Source organism: Thrips palmi, unplaced genomic scaffold (assembly GCF_012932325.1).
Source record: "Thrips palmi isolate BJ-2018 unplaced genomic scaffold, TpBJ-2018v1 HiC_scaffold_18, whole genome shotgun sequence".
Lineage (NCBI taxonomy): Eukaryota > Metazoa > Arthropoda > Insecta > Thysanoptera > Thripidae > Thrips > Thrips palmi.
In genome coordinates this window covers 294,380-313,799 of record NW_023144627.1, presented here as the reverse complement: position 1 = coordinate 313,799, position 19,420 = coordinate 294,380, and the positions used below count along the sequence as shown (strand labels likewise).

At 45.9% G+C, this 19,420-nt stretch overlaps 2 protein-coding genes across 2 annotated transcripts in view; one reads left to right on the top strand and one right to left on the bottom strand.

The window, feature by feature from the left end:
* LOC117645264 (NPC intracellular cholesterol transporter 1 homolog 1b-like) overlaps positions 1–16,530 on the bottom strand; it is a 34,493-nt gene extending 17,963 nt beyond the window's left edge. The window contains exons 1-9 of the mRNA XM_034385327.1: positions 16,374–16,530; positions 14,703–14,874; positions 13,903–14,088; positions 12,488–12,644; positions 11,469–11,598; positions 10,546–10,753; positions 9,415–9,564; positions 8,311–8,528; positions 6,278–6,376 (exon numbers count right to left, since the gene is read on the bottom strand). Of these exons, the coding sequence (XP_034241218.1) occupies positions 6,278–6,376; positions 8,311–8,528; positions 9,415–9,564; positions 10,546–10,753; positions 11,469–11,598; positions 12,488–12,644; positions 13,903–14,088; positions 14,703–14,874; positions 16,374–16,448 (1,395 nt within the window). The 5' untranslated portion in view covers positions 16,449–16,530. The remainder of the gene's footprint in view (positions 1–6,277; positions 6,377–8,310; positions 8,529–9,414; positions 9,565–10,545; positions 10,754–11,468; positions 11,599–12,487; positions 12,645–13,902; positions 14,089–14,702; positions 14,875–16,373) is intronic.
* LOC117645446 overlaps positions 1–19,420 on the top strand; it is a 175,436-nt gene that overhangs the window by 121,767 nt on the left and 34,249 nt on the right. The gene's annotated exons all lie outside the window — the stretch shown is intronic.

Below are 19,420 nucleotides of genomic sequence, written 5' to 3'. Positions count from 1 at the left end.
TTCTGCATATCGGTGTCAAACTTGTGCCAGTTGAGCAGTCTGGCCCTTCATCTAGACTGTGCAGTAGGGTGGTCCACTTTTTTTAAAAGTTCCAAAAATTGAGGAGCGCCGTCCAGATTCTTAAAGTAGGTGTAAAATCATGAATTTTGATACAAATATGATAAGATTTGGACCATCCTTAGGGGTCCATCAACGCGCCTGAACTTTAAAGAAAAGTTGAAAATGTAGCGGTATACTAAAATCGATGCTGTTACGAGAGTCTTTGTCCGATTTTCGATTGCAAAACGGCGATCTTTTCAGAAAAGTGCGCTCTACTTGATGATGTACAAAAATGACGATCCGACGCATTGCCTATTTTCCAGGGGCGTACAATCCCGTTTTTAGCCTCTAAATCCAACATGTTCTTGCGTTTTGAAGGTGTTTGAGTCGTCCGATCGGATTTTTTGGGTCACTATTCGACGCGCCTGATCAAAACCTTTCGAAAAATGTCTCAGGCGTCAAAATCGGTTGGTTTGCCTACTGTACAGGAGCAAAAAACCACTGAAATTCGCTTAAAAATTGCTTTTTCGGGATACGAAATATCCTGTTTGGCATTGGGTCGGATTTCTTGTGGTGCCATTTGACGTACCCGGTCAAAAACTTTCGATTACCGTTTCGAGCGCCTGAATCCAGAGGGTCGCGTATCCTACAGACGAATTTTTCGACATTCGACATTTTTTGCTTGTAGGGTCGGCAATCCACCGGATTTGTACACCCAGGACGGTAATTGGAAGTTTTTGACCCGGCGCGACAAATGGCACCACAAGAAATCCGACCCAATGCCAAACAGGATATTTCGTATCCCGAAAAAGCAATTTTTAAGCGAATTTCAGTGGTTTTTTGCTCCTGTACAGTAGGCAAACCAACCGATTTTGACGCCTGAGACATTTTTCGAAAGGTTTTGATCAGGCGCGTCGAATGGTGACCCAAAAAATCCGATCGGACGACTCAAACACCTTCAAAACGCAAGAACATGTTGGATTTAGAGGCTAAAAACGGGATTGTACGCGCCTGGAAAATAGGCAATGCGTCGGATCGTCATGTTATGTACATCATCAAGTAGAGCGCACTTTTCTGAATAGATCGCCGTTTTGCAATCGAAAATCGGACAAAGACTCTCGTAACAGCATCGATTTTAGTATACCGCTACATTTTCAACTTTTCTTTAAAGTTCAGGCGCGTTGATGGATCCCTAAGGATGGTCCAAATCTTATCATATTTGTATCAAAATTCATGATTTTACACTTACTATCAGAATCTGGACGGCGCTCCTCAATTTTTGAAACTTTTAAAAAAAGTGGACCACCCTACTGTGCAGCTCCATTGGATCAATCTGGAGTCCGTAATCTTTGAAATCAAAGACGTTTTCCAAACCCTTGCATGCTGTTACGAATCGCCCCAGCATGGGGTGATTTGTAACAGCCATGGGGCTTTTAGTAACATCCTACACATTAATTGAAACATCGTCGGGAATGTTATCTCCTCCACCAGTTGTTCTTCGGGGTGTCCTGCAGACGTCTGAAAATCTACATTACAAGCTGCCGTTGACCGCCTCAGCATTAACTGATAGGCTACGTCAATCCTAACCTCACTTTTTTCAATTTTAGAGGAAAGCATAGAATAACTCGCTTCAAAATGCATTTCGAGCTGTGTAAATGTATTGGAATAAAACAGCAGATGATTCGAGAAAAAAGTCAAGCATTTAACAGCAAAAACTACTTTAATTCTTGTTTTTATGCGGGTCTGTTACGAGTCACACTCTACAAACAAGCTAGGGCCCGCCCTTCCGTCGAACCGAGTTGCCAGCTCCGCTTCGCTGCGCCGGCAACTCGGTTCGACAGGGGGCCGGCCCAGCTTGGCCTGCCGGCGGCCTTTTCTCGGGCCTTCGGCCCTCGCATCAGACCCAACTTGACCAGTCGAAGGCCCGGGCCTTCGGCCCGCTCGCATCACACACACCGTGAGCGGGTAAAGCAAAGTTATCGATGTACCATCGTGACTTAGGCCCGCCTTTCTATTCACAATATGCAATAGTCCTTACACTTTTTACTCCAACTGTCCTTAGAATATGCCCATTTCATTTGTCTTTTCGCCCTCATTCCGAAAATACCCATATTTGCCATGCTACTGCAACTCCTTGCAATAGAGGCACAGCAGGAGCGCAAAACGAGTCCGTCGCACTTTTTCCCATAACTCATGAAGGCGGGCTCCTGGACCCCCCTTCCGACCCCTCGTTGAAGAGGTCTTGCCAAGACCTATCCAAAACTGAAGTAAAAATTTTCAGTCGGTCGACCCCCTTTTTTGAAGATCCTGATGTGACTAATAGACGAAGTCGGGCTCCTGGACCCCCTTTCCGACCCCTCGTTGAAAAGGTCTTGCTGAGACCAATCGAAATCTGCAATAAATTTTTTTAGTCGGTCGACCCCCTTTTTTGAAGATCCTGATCTGGCCAACTTGTAAAAGCGGCCGATGGGGTCGGGACCAGGTCCATTCATCTTGTCTCGTCGCCCCGATTCCAAAAATACCCCTATGTGCCCTGCTAGCACCAATAATGGCGGAAATCCCCCTCCCGCCCATGTAAACCATGATGCACCTGCAGCAGCCCTTGTGCGACCCGGACTGGATTTGCACCACCGGATTATTTGTTTGGACGGTACTCCTGAAGTACCCTTTAAATCTGGTTACTCTAGCCCAACTCCTTCCTTGTACACAGACGCCAACAACAACAACAACAACAACAACAACACACAGACACAAAGGCAAATGCATAGGCCCTCCCCCTATTTTTTGAATAGAAGGGCGGGCCAAAAATGTCCTGTCAACGCCGTTAATTTATTACCAATGTTTGCTGTTATGCAATTCACGGCGTTTGCTGTGAACTAGTTCACGGCGTTTACTGTGATCTGGGTTACAGTGTTCACTGTGATCTGGCCACAGTAAACGCCGTGAATTGGAGCCTGATTTGTAGTACTTCGGTGCTCAGCGGCGTCAAACTCACAGTGTTTACTGGGAACAGATCACAGTGTTTACTGGGGACCAGATCACAGTGAACACTGTAACCGAGATCACAGTAAACGCCGTGAACTAGTTCACAGCAAACGCTGTGAATTGACCTACAGTGAAAACTGGTAATAAATTAACGGCATTTACAGGACATTTTTGGTAGAGTGCACCCTCACTGAAAAAAAAGTCTGGTAACGATAACCAGAATCCTGGTACCAAATACCAGACTGTCTGATAGAATATAACTCAACTAGAATTCTGGTAAAAAATACTAAACTGTCTAGTTGGCCTCAGTCTAGTAAACCGTACCAGATTTATAGTTATCCTCACAATGCCGCCAGGTCCCCTTCTGGTAGTTTTTACCAAAACATCCTGGTTAGTTAATGTGCTTACAAAACTGAAATAAGAAGTCCAAAATTTAATAAAATATTTTTTAGTAGTGATGAAACCTGATGTGACGTCGATTTCGTTAACGAACAACCTCTGAATTGTTTTTTTCCCTCCTCCTCTCCTCCGGATTCGAACCGGGATCTCACACTTGTGAGACGGGCACGTTACCACTGCGCCACCACGTCGCCTGTGGGTCGAGTGGATCCCCACCAGGTGACTCTCTACGTGTCTGGCTCAGGGAAATACTCCCAGTGTTTCTTTCGGATTTAAGACTCCGAAAATAACGAAACCGGTTGCAGTTTACTTTTTGACACCCGAACATTTCAATTAAAACGAATATTTCGAAGTTTTACGTATGGTGCCAATTACGGAACAGTCTGGTAAAATATACCAGGATTATTAACCAGACACCTGGTAAATGTCACAACACCCGATCTGGTTACTGCAACTGATCATCTGGTGAGAGTTACTAGGATTCTCGTATGAGTAACTAGTACTCGTTTAACTAGGATTGGTCTGGTACTTTTAACCAGACTTTTTTCTCAGTGCTAGACTGTCCCACGAAAAATTCGATGTTTGAAAATGTCACCTCTCACCCCGGACTTAAGTTCCTTATGTAAAAAAAGGACTCCATGATTTTTTTCAGAATTTTTGAACAGAATTTAGAGGTCACGCATCGGCAAAAACACGGTTTTTGCCATTTTTCTCGAGTTTTTAAAAATGCCCTACCACCACACCACACCCAGCCCCACCCCCTCCCCTTAGTTGGACTTCTAGTGAGCCCGTGACGTCGTTCTGTAGGACACCTGTCCCTCCTGAGCCCATATAGACCCTCAAATCGACACCCAAAACGATAAAAATAAGTCGAAAATTTCATAAAAAGCTGCAAAAGTTGTGCAAATGTTGTGTTTTTTTATAATCTGACATCACAAAACGATAGAGCGTGAAAAATTACGTAGGGGTGAAGACAAGTGAGCACGCCACACGGTCAGTTTCGGTTACATAAGCGCGAGCGAAATAGAACGCCCCCGATTTATTGTGTGGAATGATGGCGTCCCGACGGAAGAAGAGGGTGCACTGGCTTGTCGGTGCTGGCTTGTAGCTTCATGATGAGCTACGTCAAACAGAGTTTCTAGCTGGTCTATGATTGACTGTTTCCTTAGCTCGAAGGTAGGTGAGCCTGCAGCCTCGTCTTCCGTCGGGACGCCATCATTCCACACAATAAATCCCAAAACACAAACGACGATTCAAAACAACGCTCGCTGGGCGGTTCGTTTCGTGTGCGCGGCAAAGCGCGCGAAAAGGCGGCGATGTAGTTGCCATGGCTACCGACAGGTGGCACCACCAGCGACCCGCACCATATATTTGTAATTTTAATACATGCAGAGCTTTTATTTCGTCAACTTTCATATAAAACAATCATCAGATGATTCTTGACATCCCACAAAAGGAATAAAAGCCCCACGCTTCAAGTTTTGCACAGGAAATGTATGAATTCGTGGGGGCGTTCTATTTCGCTCGCGCTTATGTAACCGAAACTGACCGTGTGGCGTGCTCATTTGTCTTCACCCCTACGTAATTTTTCACGCTCTATCGTTCTGTGATGTCAGATTATCAAAAAACACAACATTTGCACAACTTTTGCAGCTTTTTATGAAATTTTCGACTTATTTTTATCGTTTTGGGTGCCGATTTGAGGGTCTAGATGGGCTCAGGAGGGACGGGTGTCCTACTGAACGAAGTCACGGGGTCACGAGAAGTCCAACTAAGGGGAGGGGGTGGGGCTGAGTGTGGTGTGGTGGTAAGGCATTTTTAAAAACTCGAGAAAGATGGCAAAAAACGTGTTTTTGCCGATGCGCGACCTCTAAATTCTGTTCAAAAATTCTGAAAAAAATCATTGAGTCCTTTTTTTACATAAGGAACTTAAGTCCGGGGTGAGAGGTTGCATTTTCAAACATCGAATTTTTCGTGGGACAGTCTAGTGCACCCCAAATGCCTGTTACGCAAGAAATCCGTCCCTAACTATCACTGGACAAAGTAAAAGCAACTTATGCCACGTGTTTACATTGTAAAGGGGTCACGCTTCAAGGCCCCAACGGTACTTCAAAGGTGATTCATACCTGGGAAGCCTCAGACAGGAACTTCCTAAAACTCAAAATAAAAGATTTGCCTGTTTGCCGAAATTTCGGTGTACCCTATGTTTCAGACGCCCTTCAAAACTATACCTGAGCACCGATCACATCCGCTTCAATTGTTCAAAGACCCTGTACTTGAAGCGAAAGAGGGGCCATACTCAGATTTTCCTCTGCTCCCTCCACTTAAATTAATAAACGCATTTGTTACGAATCGCCCCTGTTACAAATCGCCCCATACTCCCTTACCTACCCCACCCCCATCGCCCTGCCCCCACATCCGCGTCTTCTCTACAAATTGAAGTTCATATACTCACAGATGCACTTGCAAGTACACGTCTACAGATGCATTTGCAAGTACACGTCTACACATGCATACTCAGATACACGCACTCAGCCAAGTAGCCGATGCATCTGTAGACGCGTACTCAGCTGAGTATGCATCTGTATACGTGAACTCATGTGAGTATGCATCTGTATACAGTAAAAACGGTTCCTGGTTTTCCCAGGAACTTCCTGGAAATCGCCTATACCTTCTTCATTGGGTTGCTGGGAAAACCAGGTTCCGTTTTCACCGTGTAGATGTGTACTTGCAAGTATGCATCTGTAGACGCATACTGAGTACACACTTCAGTTTGTAGAGTTGTCATGGAATAGACAGAACGAGATATGAGCTCATATGAAGTCCCGTCTGCGGGAATGTTGTGAGTACGTACGTCTTGGATCGCCATCTGGAGCTCCCGCACTTGAAGAAGAAAATCCTTATCGAACACTGGGCCAAAGTTCACTGTCCCCTGAGGCATCTCGTGGCTGATCTGAGAAACGCCTAAGATTACACAGCAGTCAAGAAGGATGCAGTGAAGGTTTCGGTTAAGCATGGCCACTGGGGACGACTTAATTGTCTTATGGTTGATGTCTGCATTAACATATGGTGGAGACTTTCTCCATAATACAAATGCAATTTGAAGAAATCTTTTAAAGGCACAATGAATCTTTAGAGTCAAGTTTTGAAGTCAGCTGCACCAGCATAGTACGCAGAATGTTCACCATCATGTAAAGAATGCGCACCATGATATAGAGCTTCACCATAAAATAGGGAATTTTCACCATATTGAAATCTTGTCCATAAAATAGAGAATTTTCATCATAGAGTCGTGAATGGAGGTTAGGGTGGTCCACTTTTTTTAAAAGTTTCAAAAATTGAGGAGCGCCGTCCAGATTCTGAAAGTAGGTGTAAAATCATGAATTTTGATACAAATATGATAAGATTTGGACCATCCTTAGGGATCCATCAACGCGCCTGAACTTAAAAGAAAAGTTGAAAATGTAGCGGTATACTAAAATCGATGCTGTTACGAGAGTCTTTGTCCGATTTTCGATTGCAAAACGGCGATCTATTCAGAAAAGTGCGCTCTACTTGATGATGTACATAACATGACGATCCGACGCATTGCCTATTTTCCAGGCGCGTACAATCCCGTTTTTAGCCTCTAAATCCAACATGTTCTTGCGTTTTGAAGGTGTTTGAGTCGTCCGATCGGATTTTTTGGGTCACCATTCGACGCGCCTGATCAAAACCTTTCGAAAAATGTCTCAGGCGTCAAAATCGGTTGGTTTGCCTACTGTACAGGAGCAAAAAACCACTGAAATTCGCTTAAAAATTGCTTTTTCGGGATACGAAATATCCTGTTTGGCATTGGGTCGGATTTCTTGTGGTGCCATTTGTCGCGCCTGGTCAAAAACTTCCAATTACCGTCCTGGGTGTACAAATCCGGTGGATTGCCGACCCTACAAGCAAAAAATGTCGAATGTCGAAAAATTCGTCTGTAGGATACGCGACCCTCTGGATTCAGGCGCTCGAAACGGTAATCGAAAGTTTTTGACCAGGTACGTCAAATGGCACCACAAGAAATCCGACCCAATGCCAAACAGGATATTTCGTATCCCGAAAAAGCAATTTTTAAGCGAATTTCAGTGGTTTTTTGCTCCTGTACAGTAGGCAAACCAACCGATTTTGACGCCTGAGACATTTTTCGAAAGGTTTTGATCAGGCGCGTCGAATAGTGACCCAAAAAATCCGATCGGACGACTCAAACACCTTCAAAACGCAAGAACATGTTGGATTTAGAGGCTAAAAACGGGATTGTACGCCCCTGGAAAATAGGCAATGCGTCGGATCGTCATTTTATGTACATCATCAAGTAGAGCGCACTTTTCTGAAAAGATCGCCGTTTTGCAATCGAAAATCGGACAAAGACTCTCGTAACAGCATCGATTTTAGTATACCGCTACATTTTCAACTTTTCTTTAAAGTTCAGGCGCGTTGATGGACCCCTAAGGATGGTCCAAATCTTATCATATTTGTATCAAAATTCATGATTTTACACCTACTTTAAGAATCTGGACGGCGCTCCTCAATTTTTGGAACTTTTAAAAAAAGTGGACCACCCTAATGGAGGTACCGGTACGTTCGGTACACCGATAGCCACCATCGCATCAAGGGTTTTCGTTTCGGATCAAATCCATATCGAATCTTCAACCATTTTTCGAATTGAATCCGGAAAAGTAACTGGATTGAATTTGAATCGAAGTAAACGATTCGATGTCGATTGGAACTCCTTATGTCATATTGTGACATTTCACCTTATCTGCCTACTTTAGTTTGAAGACAAAGCACCAGAGATACGAAATTTCGTTTCGATTCAGTGCCGAACTAGCAGCACAGGGCAACCTCAGTTTTGTTAAGTACCTCGGGCAGGTTCACCGCCTTGATGAAAATTTGCTCTGCGCGGTAAAACGGCCCGAAGTGTGTATCGAAGTAGTCCTTCTCTCTCCTGCTCTGGGACGTTGGCGACGCCCACAGCTGCACCGGGTTGGAAACCACCTGCACGCTGCCCACGTTGTAAATGAGCACGGCCAGCAGCCACGACGCCAGGAAGAACACCATGAGCGGGTTGGACGCGCACACTACACGACAAAAAAGAATTGAGAATGGAACAAGATGTATGGCGAAAACAGTTCCCGGTTTTCCCGGGTAGCTTCAAGTTAAGACATAACACTGTCCTTCGAAGTGTGGTACAGCCTACAGGTAATGTGTGGTAGGTGCAAAACCGTGGTTACCCAAATTTACCACACGTGGAAATGCGGTCAATACCCCTAAAAATCAGTGGTCAACAAAGCACCACATGAAATTCATGGTGAATACCACAGCAAGTTTGTGGTCAGTCCTCCATACCTCATAAAAGGGTGGTCTTGACCACGCAATACATAAGGTAACGGCTAAATTATAGGCTTGTACACCACTTATTTGACGGGGTGTATTTCTTTCCACATTTGTACGTGTGGTAGTATGCGGTAACCACACTTTTGGTCTCATCACAGCCAAATGTGGTAATTTCACCATACTTTCGATTTCAGTGAAGCGATTTTCACGGAATTCCTGGGAAACCAGGCACCGTTTTTAGCGAGTTGCTATTTTGTGAGCAATACACTGATATTTCCAACGTGACAAATATAGGTTTCATAGGTACATAGGTTTCATACAATAAGCAGCGATATAAAGTCAAATGTGATTCCTTTAAAATATCGCATCTGTGGCAGCAATAAAAAAAATGTCGCTTTACAAATGAAACAAGTTTCTAGCGTTTTGACCCATACTTTGACATTTTTGTGTAATTATAACATACGTTAAAGCATGCACCAGTAATGCAATAACTTTTCCATGGCGCCAATGTAAAATAATAGTAGTATTGCCTTTGAAATGAGTTCAATATCACATTTGTAATAACAGTGTGCGAAGGGCAATGCCAGTAGAGAACATTGATTTGATAACCCTCAATTTGATTGAACTGACCGAAACCAAGACGTCTGAAGCCATCCTCCAGCACGTTCTCCCACTTGTAGCCCCACTCCTCGAGTCGGCTTGGCTTCGAGGTTCCTTTTCCGCTGGTCGGGGAGAAGTTTTCGGGAGCCGCAGATATCGACGCCCGGTCTGCGGCCAGCTCTGCTCAGCAGGCAAGGAACGATAAAATGTTAATTCTTTCACTCGTGCGACTCACAGTGGGCCAGAAGATCGGTGACGGAGGCCAAAACTCTAGACGCGCCTTGTGCTCCTGAGTAAACGGGACTCGAGCCGAACGTGTGACCCTACCAATGGAGTCCTCGTTTGAAGATCAATCCATTGATGGGGTAACCCATTTGCGGTTCCAGTCTCGTGAAGCGACTCCAGAACTCAAAATGCGCCTAGAATTCTGGCGGCGGCCTCCACCGGTCTTCTAGCCCACTGTGTGACTGGTGTGCAAGTAGTCAGGCCCAATCCGGAAACAATTCCCGCATGTATTGCACTGTAAAAGTTAATATCCGGAATAAACGACGGACCCTTCGGCAAAAAAAATTGCCAACGGTTCCTTCGTTAATTTACGAAGCTCTTCGTATATTTACAAAAACCTTCGTTAGTTTTTTGAAAAATCTCTGCCGATTTTACAATTACAATGGAAATTTACGAATTACCTTCGTAAATCTACAAAGATCCTTCGTTAATTTTCAGGGAACCTTCGTTTACAAACAAAGAACCTTCGTTAATATACAGAGATTCTTCGTAATTATACGTCTGGAATTAACGACGGATCCTTCGGCAAAAAAATTGCCAACACTTCCTTCGTTTATTTACGAAGGTCCGCTGTAGATTTACGAAGACCCGTCGTAGATTAACGAAGCCCGTCGTAAATTTACGAAGCCCTTCGTAACAACAGATTTTGTAAATTTACGATTTTTCTTCGTAAATTTACAAAGAACCTTCGTAAATTAACGACGAACCTACGTTGACTTACAAAAGTTCCCGTAGGAAAGAAACATTTACAGTGCACTTTTGGACATTCCCAAAAACCCTTCGGAAAATATTCCGTCGCAAATTCACAACATATTTTTTACAGTGTGGCCAAGTGCCACGTTTGACACTTGAGAGCTTGGGACAAAGTATGCCGACCTTGTCGCTTTCGCCTGCGAAGGACTTGGCAGCGCACGAGCGCGGCCGTCGCAACGAGGACCACGACGTAGGCCAGCACGGCGGCGAGGACGAACACGTCCACGCCGAGGACCTTGATGAACACGGACTTGCTGGGCTTGAACAGGGAGCCGTCGTCGCTCGGGCAGCTCATGGGGCAGTCCACGCAGGAACACGGATCGGAAGACGCCTGGCGAAAAGAGGCGAGTACCATATCCATTTCAAATGAGATCACACTGTGGCAAAAAGGTACGGAAAATTCTGTTAATTTTTTTTCCAGGATTCTCCGTAGCCCTCTTATCAATATTCTCCGTAGGCTCTTACAGTATTCTCCGTAGGGCCGTACAGTATTCTCTGTAAGTCCACACAGTCTTCTCCGTAGGACCTGGAAGACTGTTTAGTCCTACGGAGATCACTGTAAGGTCCTACGAAGAATACTGTGCGGTCCTACGGAAAATGCTGTAAGAGTCTACAGAGAATATTGATAAGGGGGCTACGGAGGACTACCACAAGCTGTTTACAGAATTTTCCGTAGCTTTTTGCCACAGTGCATCTGGCTGCCCAAACAGAGATACTTCAGACCGCGTTTGGGCTATTTGCATACACTAAATGTCTGTGGCCAATTTGTTCTGTTACGAATTGGAAGCAATTTTGAGCGTTACGGAATCTGGTGACAAAATTTGGAGGCAGCAAGTGTCAAATTTTCTTACTGGCTGGTTACATTTGTGACCAAAATTGTGAATGCATTAAATTGTTTCCAGTCGGTCACAACAGTCTGGTTTCACAATAGAAACTCTTACAGTCGTCACATCGATTAAATAGGCCTTGATGTAAATCGAAATCATTGTACCAGATGATAAAAACCATGTGTGATGGAAGTGCATCGTCTTGAACCCCCGACTTACATCAGCACTCTCGTTGCAGCGGACGATATTCATAACCTTGTTGGACATGTCGTTGAAAATGCCTCTCGACGTCACGAACTTAATTGGGAAGGGAGAAAACGGATTGTCTTCTCCCATATATTTGAACCATCTGCAACGAAAAAGAAGAGATGTATCCCATGAGTGTTTCCGTGGCTTTGTCTACTACACTGTTCAACGAGTGTGACGTCACATTCGTCAGAATGTGAGTATTGTCCACGTTCGGCTGAATACGATGCCACATTTGTTTGAAAGTGTCGCGGACGTTTCATCAGGCTGTCATAAACATTTGAACCTGGACCTACATTCGTCTGAATTCAAACGAACGTGACAAAATTAGCAATCCAACGGATATGATTCTTTCAGCCCCCAGTTCTGCGGACGCCGGCGGACGCAGGACCAGTGAAATACCTCGGACTTGAGTTTCGTTCGTCCCGATAGCTTCATAAAGTCACACTATATCTTCACCAAGCAACGGTTCGAAAACTTTGCCAACGAGATGCCGCTATTGCTCCTAGGGTGTGGGGTGGAACACCGTCAAAGTGGAACAAAAAAAAATTCGGAGTAAAACCACCTTTGTAAGAAACCTTTAAAAAGACGCTTATCTCGCTGGTGGTTCAGATTTAAGATTTCAAAATAAGCGAGAAATTTTTGTAAGTTTTAAAAAAAATATTTTTTTCAGGTTCCCGGTTAATATGCTGAACTCTTGTCGGGAGGTTATAACCGCAAGTGGTAAACCTCAAGTGGTACACCTCAGATTGCAAATCACGCGAAGTTTTCAAAGTAGCCTTTCGGTCCACGAGGTGACTCAGGCTATCCCAGAGCGTACAGTAGCGTCCATTCATACATGGACACTCGATTGATGTCAATGGATTAGAAGGCGGTGCAGGTGTTCACCGATAAACACCTGCAGAGGCAGCGGAGTACAACAACCGGCGCACCTGCCGGCTGCAAGGAGGCCGCTACAACTAAGTATGAGTCGACTCAAGATGATATCAGACCTTTCGGTGGTGCAGGTGGAGGCGTCGTACGCACCGCATGCGATGTCGGTGGCGTACTTGCCGTTCTGGGGCATGACAACGCCTTTGCAAGAGTCGAACAAGCCGTCCATGCTGTCCTGGGTCGTGTAGACATTCAGTTCCGTCACGTACTTGGTCCCTGTTGAGCGGCCCCAGGTTGCCAGAGTTACGTAACATGAAAACAGCACAGTAGAAACCGTACACACTTTTCCATGAACACACACTGAGATTCCAAACGCTATGAGTATAGCACGTATGGTGCAGTGCCACAGAGCAAAATCAACTAAGACGGACCACTTCTTCCAGCGACCCTCCCCGATTTTCCTGAATTTTTTTAGGCTTGATAACTAACTAAAGGAGAGTCTAAAGCCAAAATATTAGGTCCAGCAAAAATTTATTACCGGAGATATGGCCAACTTTAGTTTAACTTTTGGAGAAAAAACACGCATTCGGGAATTTTGGACTAATTTTACACTTTTCATAGTAGAGAGCTAAAATTTGGTCACTTCATGTAAAATTGGCCAAGGAACAAGAATATGACCTCAGATTTGCCCTCCGACGAATACCTGTGGAGTAAACCCCCAAAACACCCTAAAATACCTAAAAAAACAGTTTTTTCTTGGGGTTTCTGGGAAAAATATGTGGACAAAAACTTCTGATGATTTTATCTTGTAGAAAATGACGCGATGAATCGAATGAGACCACGCGTAGATTTTTATGTGAAACCGCTTAGGAGATATAGCGGTTCAAAGTATGCAAATTATGCCATTTATTTTTTAAAAAATGCAGGTTTTGAGCATTGTTTGACGTTCTCTGCCTTCTTGGTGTGTGTGGGTGATCATGTTGAGTAGAAAAAGACGCGCTGAATCGAATGAGACCACGCACAGAGTTGTATCTCAAACCGGTTAGGAGATATAGCGGTTTAAAGTATGGGCACGGGAGAGCCCCTGCAAACACCCGACAAGGCAGGCCCGCCAAAAATGCCTGTTGGGCGGGCGGACAAGCCTACGAAGCATTTGCTTCATAACTACGAAGAAAATGAAGGCATTGTAGAATTGCTTCGTATTACTGTATGAACAAATGCTTCACATTACGAAGGATCTTGCTTCATAATACGAAGCATTTCTTTGTAGATTTTACAATGCCTTAATTTTCTTCGTACTATTAAGCGATTCTTCATAGAGTTTTTACTGTGCATGTGAGTGGACAGTCACGCCTAAAGTGTAACAATCCTATTACCATAATTACCATTATTACTGTGAGATGATGGAGGTATGGGGAAAAAAATGTCACGCTCGTTTGGGAGTGAATAAGCGTGACGAAATGCTCAAAGGACATTTTGTCACGATCGTGCCGACGTGATTTCATTTTCCCGGAATGAGAGTCAGTGAACTCACCCGCGGCATTCGTTTTCGTCTCCACGGCCTCCATGAATTCTGCCTGCGTCGGCGAGCATGTCACCTCGCAGAACATGTTGAAGAAGTTGCGGAAGCAGGAGGGGCAGCGGCTGTAGATCCCCGCCGCCTTGAGGAGGTTGTCGTGCAAGGTCTCGATCTGGGCCTCGCTGCAGCACACGAAGGCGTCTAGACAGAGTCAAGTGGGGCGTTTTCGATAAAGGGCCGGAACAGCCCATCTAACCTTCTGTCAACGTAAGAAAAAATACACACGGTGAAAACGTTTCCTGGTTTTCCCACGAACTTCCTGGAAATCGCCTGTTTTAGCCCCGGGCATCCAGGGAAAACCAGGAACCGTTTTACCGTGTGTGCACGCGCGCGCGCTCACGCACACACACATACACACACACACTCAAATGTAAATGAGCATTACACTCTGATAAGCCAACAACCTATTTTAGACCTTACAAAGAAAAGTAGCTTGTCATAACAAAGTAATCTGAGCGGACGTAAGGTTACAAAGAAAACAAGTTTGCAATTTACGAACTATTTTTTCGTATTACAAACTAAATAGTTTGTACTTTACAGATGCTCCAAAAAAATTTCGTAAGGTTTAGACCGTGTAGCAGAATCAGAAATTTGCTAGGTATTGGAAAGCACGAGACGGGTGCATATTGATAACTCACGCAACTTTGAACAATTTTCAGTTTTCGAAGACGAATAATTTGATGAGTTCAGGAAAGAGAGTAGGGGGAAAATTGCATGTTTTGCGAACCTTAAAAAAAAGGATGAGTCACGCTTACCACCATTTTCGTCGAACAAGTTTGGACAGTCCGCTCGTAGTCGTTCCCTCCCGCTGACGTCGGTCATGTTTTTTGGCGGACCGGAGTAAGCGCAGTTTTGCTTCATGCCTTTCTCGTCGACGTTGCACTCCCCGTACATGACGCATTTCCCTGCGACGGGAGTCGCTCCATTCTGCGGACAGCGGAAGTCTTCTATCAGGGTTGAATACCGATCGCAGCCACGTTTGGCATGCAGCCTCTCACAGTGACCCAGACCCATGGGTCACCCCATACGCAGACCCGCTGCAGTGGGTAGCAACAATTTTATCTGGTATGTTGTGTACACTCTCAGACTCGCTATTGACTCGCTATTTACATGGTTATTGACATTTTGTCAGAAGCAGACCTAGCAATTTGTGCAACAATAATACGTTCTCTTCGCTTTTGTAATAACTGTTATTTACGTATGTGTCAGTACTTACTGACAAAGAACTTTCCTTAATAGATGTATGCAGTAAATTGTACGTATCTAAAAAGGAATTACTAGTACATATTATTGTTGTAAGCAATAGTACCTGGTTATACTGATGACAAAGTCAGCAAGAGGCTGAGAGTGTGCAGACGTGTGTACCAAATATGCCAAATACATGTCCCACAAGCGCTACTCTACAAATTCATTATAGGTGCATCACGCTGAGCGTATCACACTGCAAATGTCACCTATCCATAGGTTAATACCCCCATAAAATTTCAGCCCTCTAGGTCAATTAGTATGGGAACTAAGCAATCAAAATTATTGGCTTTTTTTTTCCTTTAGTCGTTTCTGACCAAATTGCACATTTTTACTGAAATGGTCCGGAATTCTTTTCTTTCGGGTCCTAAGGTATGCAAATGAGCACCTTCATGTCAAATTGAGTGGCAAATCCGAATCTGCACGTTGAATCGACCCCAGAACAGTCCATCGGTAATACAAATGCACTCAAAGTCCAAAAATACCTTTTTTGAGTGTTTTACAACTTTCAATTTTCTCCCCATCCCGGAATCCAAACTGGATTCGTTCTAGGCGGGAAATCATTTCTGAGACGACTATCTAAAATCAAGCGGCTCGAGTTATCGAGGTTGTGGGTATGATTTGGGCGCTGCAGTGCTCACAACATTGACACCTGCTGAGTATTCAATTCAATGGGATTTCTTTGATCGAAGCGTCTGACAGCAATTTGCATGAGGACTTTTTTGGTTCAAAATCGGATTTCTGACAAGCTGTTTTCAGACAGTTTTGCTCTATCTCATACGGTTTGTGGAATGAAAGGCTTAGGTGGTTTGGGACCAAAAAGTATGTCTCTGGAGTACTTTCGATTTTTTATCAGCACCTCTTCAAACGCCTTTTTAACATAGTCCCTCGAGACATTTTCGGGGGCCGGCGGTCGTGGACTTGTAGACTTTCACTACAAAAATGAGCAAAATCGTCAATGGTCAACTTCTACCACCGTCAATCGGCTCTGGAATGCCTCATCAAGAATTGGTGACGCGAGAAGTCGATTGGGCGACGGGTCGGTTGAGAATTGGACTCATGAAATGGGCAAATTGCTCAAACAGACTGTCCCATTCGCTTAAACGTGATGAGAGTGGAATGAGAGTGTACTCATTTAATTGTCACTGCTGCACACAAAAGTGAACAAAACATATTCCTACCATAACAACAGGCGCGGCATTCTTCAGCATGCACATAACGACGCCAGCGCCGAGGATGATCGTCGAGAGCCCCATGGCCGCTGCAGGGCTCCGCCACCGCACGCTGCAGACCACCGTCTAGGACGAGCGACGCGGAGCGTTGCCCCGGATCCGCTCCGACGCAACTCGATTAGATTGTGACACCTGCGGTCTTGAGTTTTTGACCCGCTCTTTGGTATCACGAAAAAAAAACGAAGGGCTTGACTCTGCTCTTCGGCACGTCCCGTTGTATTTTTGGGACACTGAGAATCTGCAAACGCTATGAGTATAGCGTCAATTGGTGCGATGCTAAACCATTGCACATGAAGCACAATGCCTCCCCATTCCCATGCTAGCATATGGCATTTTTGGTACGCATTGCACGTAAGGTGCAATATGGCTGAGGCATTGTACGTATGGTGCGATATCTCAGCTGCATTGCTTCATACGTGCTGTACTCATAGCGTAGGGAATCTCAGTGGAGTCATCGGTTGATGACCATGATAGTGTTACAGTAATTTTTAAAATTCTACACTCTTAATGTCTTACGAAAAAAAACTCCCGTCACACTGTCATTCAAATTGCAATAACCAGTGTCTATATTTTGCAATAAAAAACTTATCATAATTTTTTGCAATGAGAACTACACTGCCAATCCAAGTGTGAGACAGTCTCACACTATTTAGTGCGAACCACGATGTCTCACGCTATCAAGTGTGAGCCACGTTTGTCCCACGCTTGCAAGTGTGAGACATCATTTGTCTCACACTTACATGTGAGACACGGTTTGCCCCACTCTTACTGCCTATGGTTCCCTGTGGTTTAATGCCACAGGATCCACGCAGGTAAGTGGGAGACAAACCATATCTCACGCTTGCAAGTGTCGAGACATACCGTGACTCACACTTGCAAGCGTGGGACACACGTGGCTCACACTTGTAAGCGTGAGACATCGTGGTTCGCACTAAATAGTGTGAGACTGTCTTACACTTGGATTGGCAGTGTACTAAAAGTCTGCAACAAAATATTACAGCTAAATTTTGCAACAAAGTATCACTTTTGAGCAGATGATTGGCTGAGCGATAGCGAAGCCTGTTACTCCAGTGGGGTTGAAAAGTTTTTTCTGTCTGTCTGTGTGTGTGTCTGTTCGCACTACTCCTCCTGAACGGCTCGGCCGATCTCGGTGAGATTTTGCACACTCTTTAGCCTTGTCTTTGGCTCGGTACACGCGAAATGTCACCATCGTAGCTCAACTGGTTCAGTTTTTATAGCCGAAAAACACCTGAAAACGGCGAAAAATCGAGTTTTCTGCAGGCAGGATGCCTTCTGTCTCGAAGAAGGGGGGGTCTGGCGGGCGGAGCCCCCCAGCCTCGACAAGTTCAAAGGTTACAAGGGTCAAGATCATGTTATCTGTTGATGAAGCAACTCTACCTAGAACAAAGGGGGGTCTGGGGGTGGAGCCCCCCACCATGCAACAAGTCAAAAGTAACCGACGATGGACAAGCCATTGCCCGCCGAAGGCAGGCTAGCGCCGCAGGCCAAGGTAGGTACGCCAGGCGCGGATTGGAGGAACAGGCAGCGAAACATCGCGAAGCCTGTTACGACAAGACGCGGTCTGGCGTAAACCTACCTTGTACCTTTACACATTCCCTTACAAAAATTATTTGCTCCGAGATCTGTCCGAGCGGGTTTCCAGCCCGAAAGAGGTCCGTCGGGCTAGTCCGAGTCCGAGAAAGCTCCAGAATGTTCCCAAATCGGCAACTTTACGGATGTGTCCGAGAACCGAAGTGCGGGCCGGTTTCGGACCGTCCGAGTCTCGGTTCCGAAAAAAATCCGACAATGCAAAGCCAGAGGCAAGTCGTATTCGACTTGTACCCACTTACTAATGCATACATGCCATGTACACGCTTCCTTATGTAGGGAACTCCCTATCCCTTGTGCACTAGATGAATGCTTCAGTTAGCGTGTACATGGCATGACAGGCATGCGCTAGCTAAAGCGTGCTTGCAGTGCAGGCATGCTCCGATTAGAGCATACAATGTTCGCTCTTCGATTTGTACAGCACGCGATGGGCTTCGCTATCGCCTAGCCTGTTATATACTCGTTCATAGTTCCCGCCCTGTATTCGGCGCTGCCGTCTGCGCGCGCGCATGTGTAGTGTGTCGCCCTCTAGCGGAGGTTTGTGTAACTTGAACTTGTCAACTGTCCGTTCCGTCTTGTCCGAGTCAGTCCGAAATACACTGCCAAGCTGTCCACTCCTGCCTGTTCATTTCCAACTTCTACGTACACATCACTGGCGACGAGGACCGAACCGGACCACGTGTGACAGTTTCGTACGGCAAGTATTTGCGGACTCCGTGCCCCGCCGGCAACGGGTGCTACGGTCACAGCGAGGGACCGCCCCATCACGCCGCTCGGCTCGACAACAACAACATGGCAGCTCCACCGCTACGTTTCGACTCCAAGACGCCCGAAACCTGGCACGCCTTCCTGCGGCGCATCAAGAACCACGTCGCCTCGAAGGGAGCCATCACCGACGCGCAGAAGAAGGCCATCACCGACGCGCAGAAGAAGGGCATCCTCCTGGACGCCCTGGACGACGCCACGCTCGACCGCCTGGACCGCTGGCTCGAGCCGATCAGCACCGACGCCGCAGGCTACGACCTCGTGTTGACTACGCTGACGGAGAACATGGCGACGCCGGTCAACCCCACGGCTCAGTACATCCAGTTCACGGGAAGACGTCAACAAGTGGGTGAGTCCGTCCTGGCTTTTCACGAAGCCCTCAGCGTCTTGGTGGCCACGGTTGGCATCGCGGAGCGTGCGGCGCGGGACACGCTGGTCATGCACCAGTTCATCGCGGGCTTGGCGGACGAGGCGCTCCAGAACCGCATTTTGGACCTGGACGACTGCACCCTGGGCAAGGCCGTCGACACCGCGGCCAAGCACGAGTCCACGCGGCGCTCCGCAGCGGTGCTGCGGACGGACAACGACGGCGTCTTCAGGGTCGACGGCCCTCTCAAGTGTTT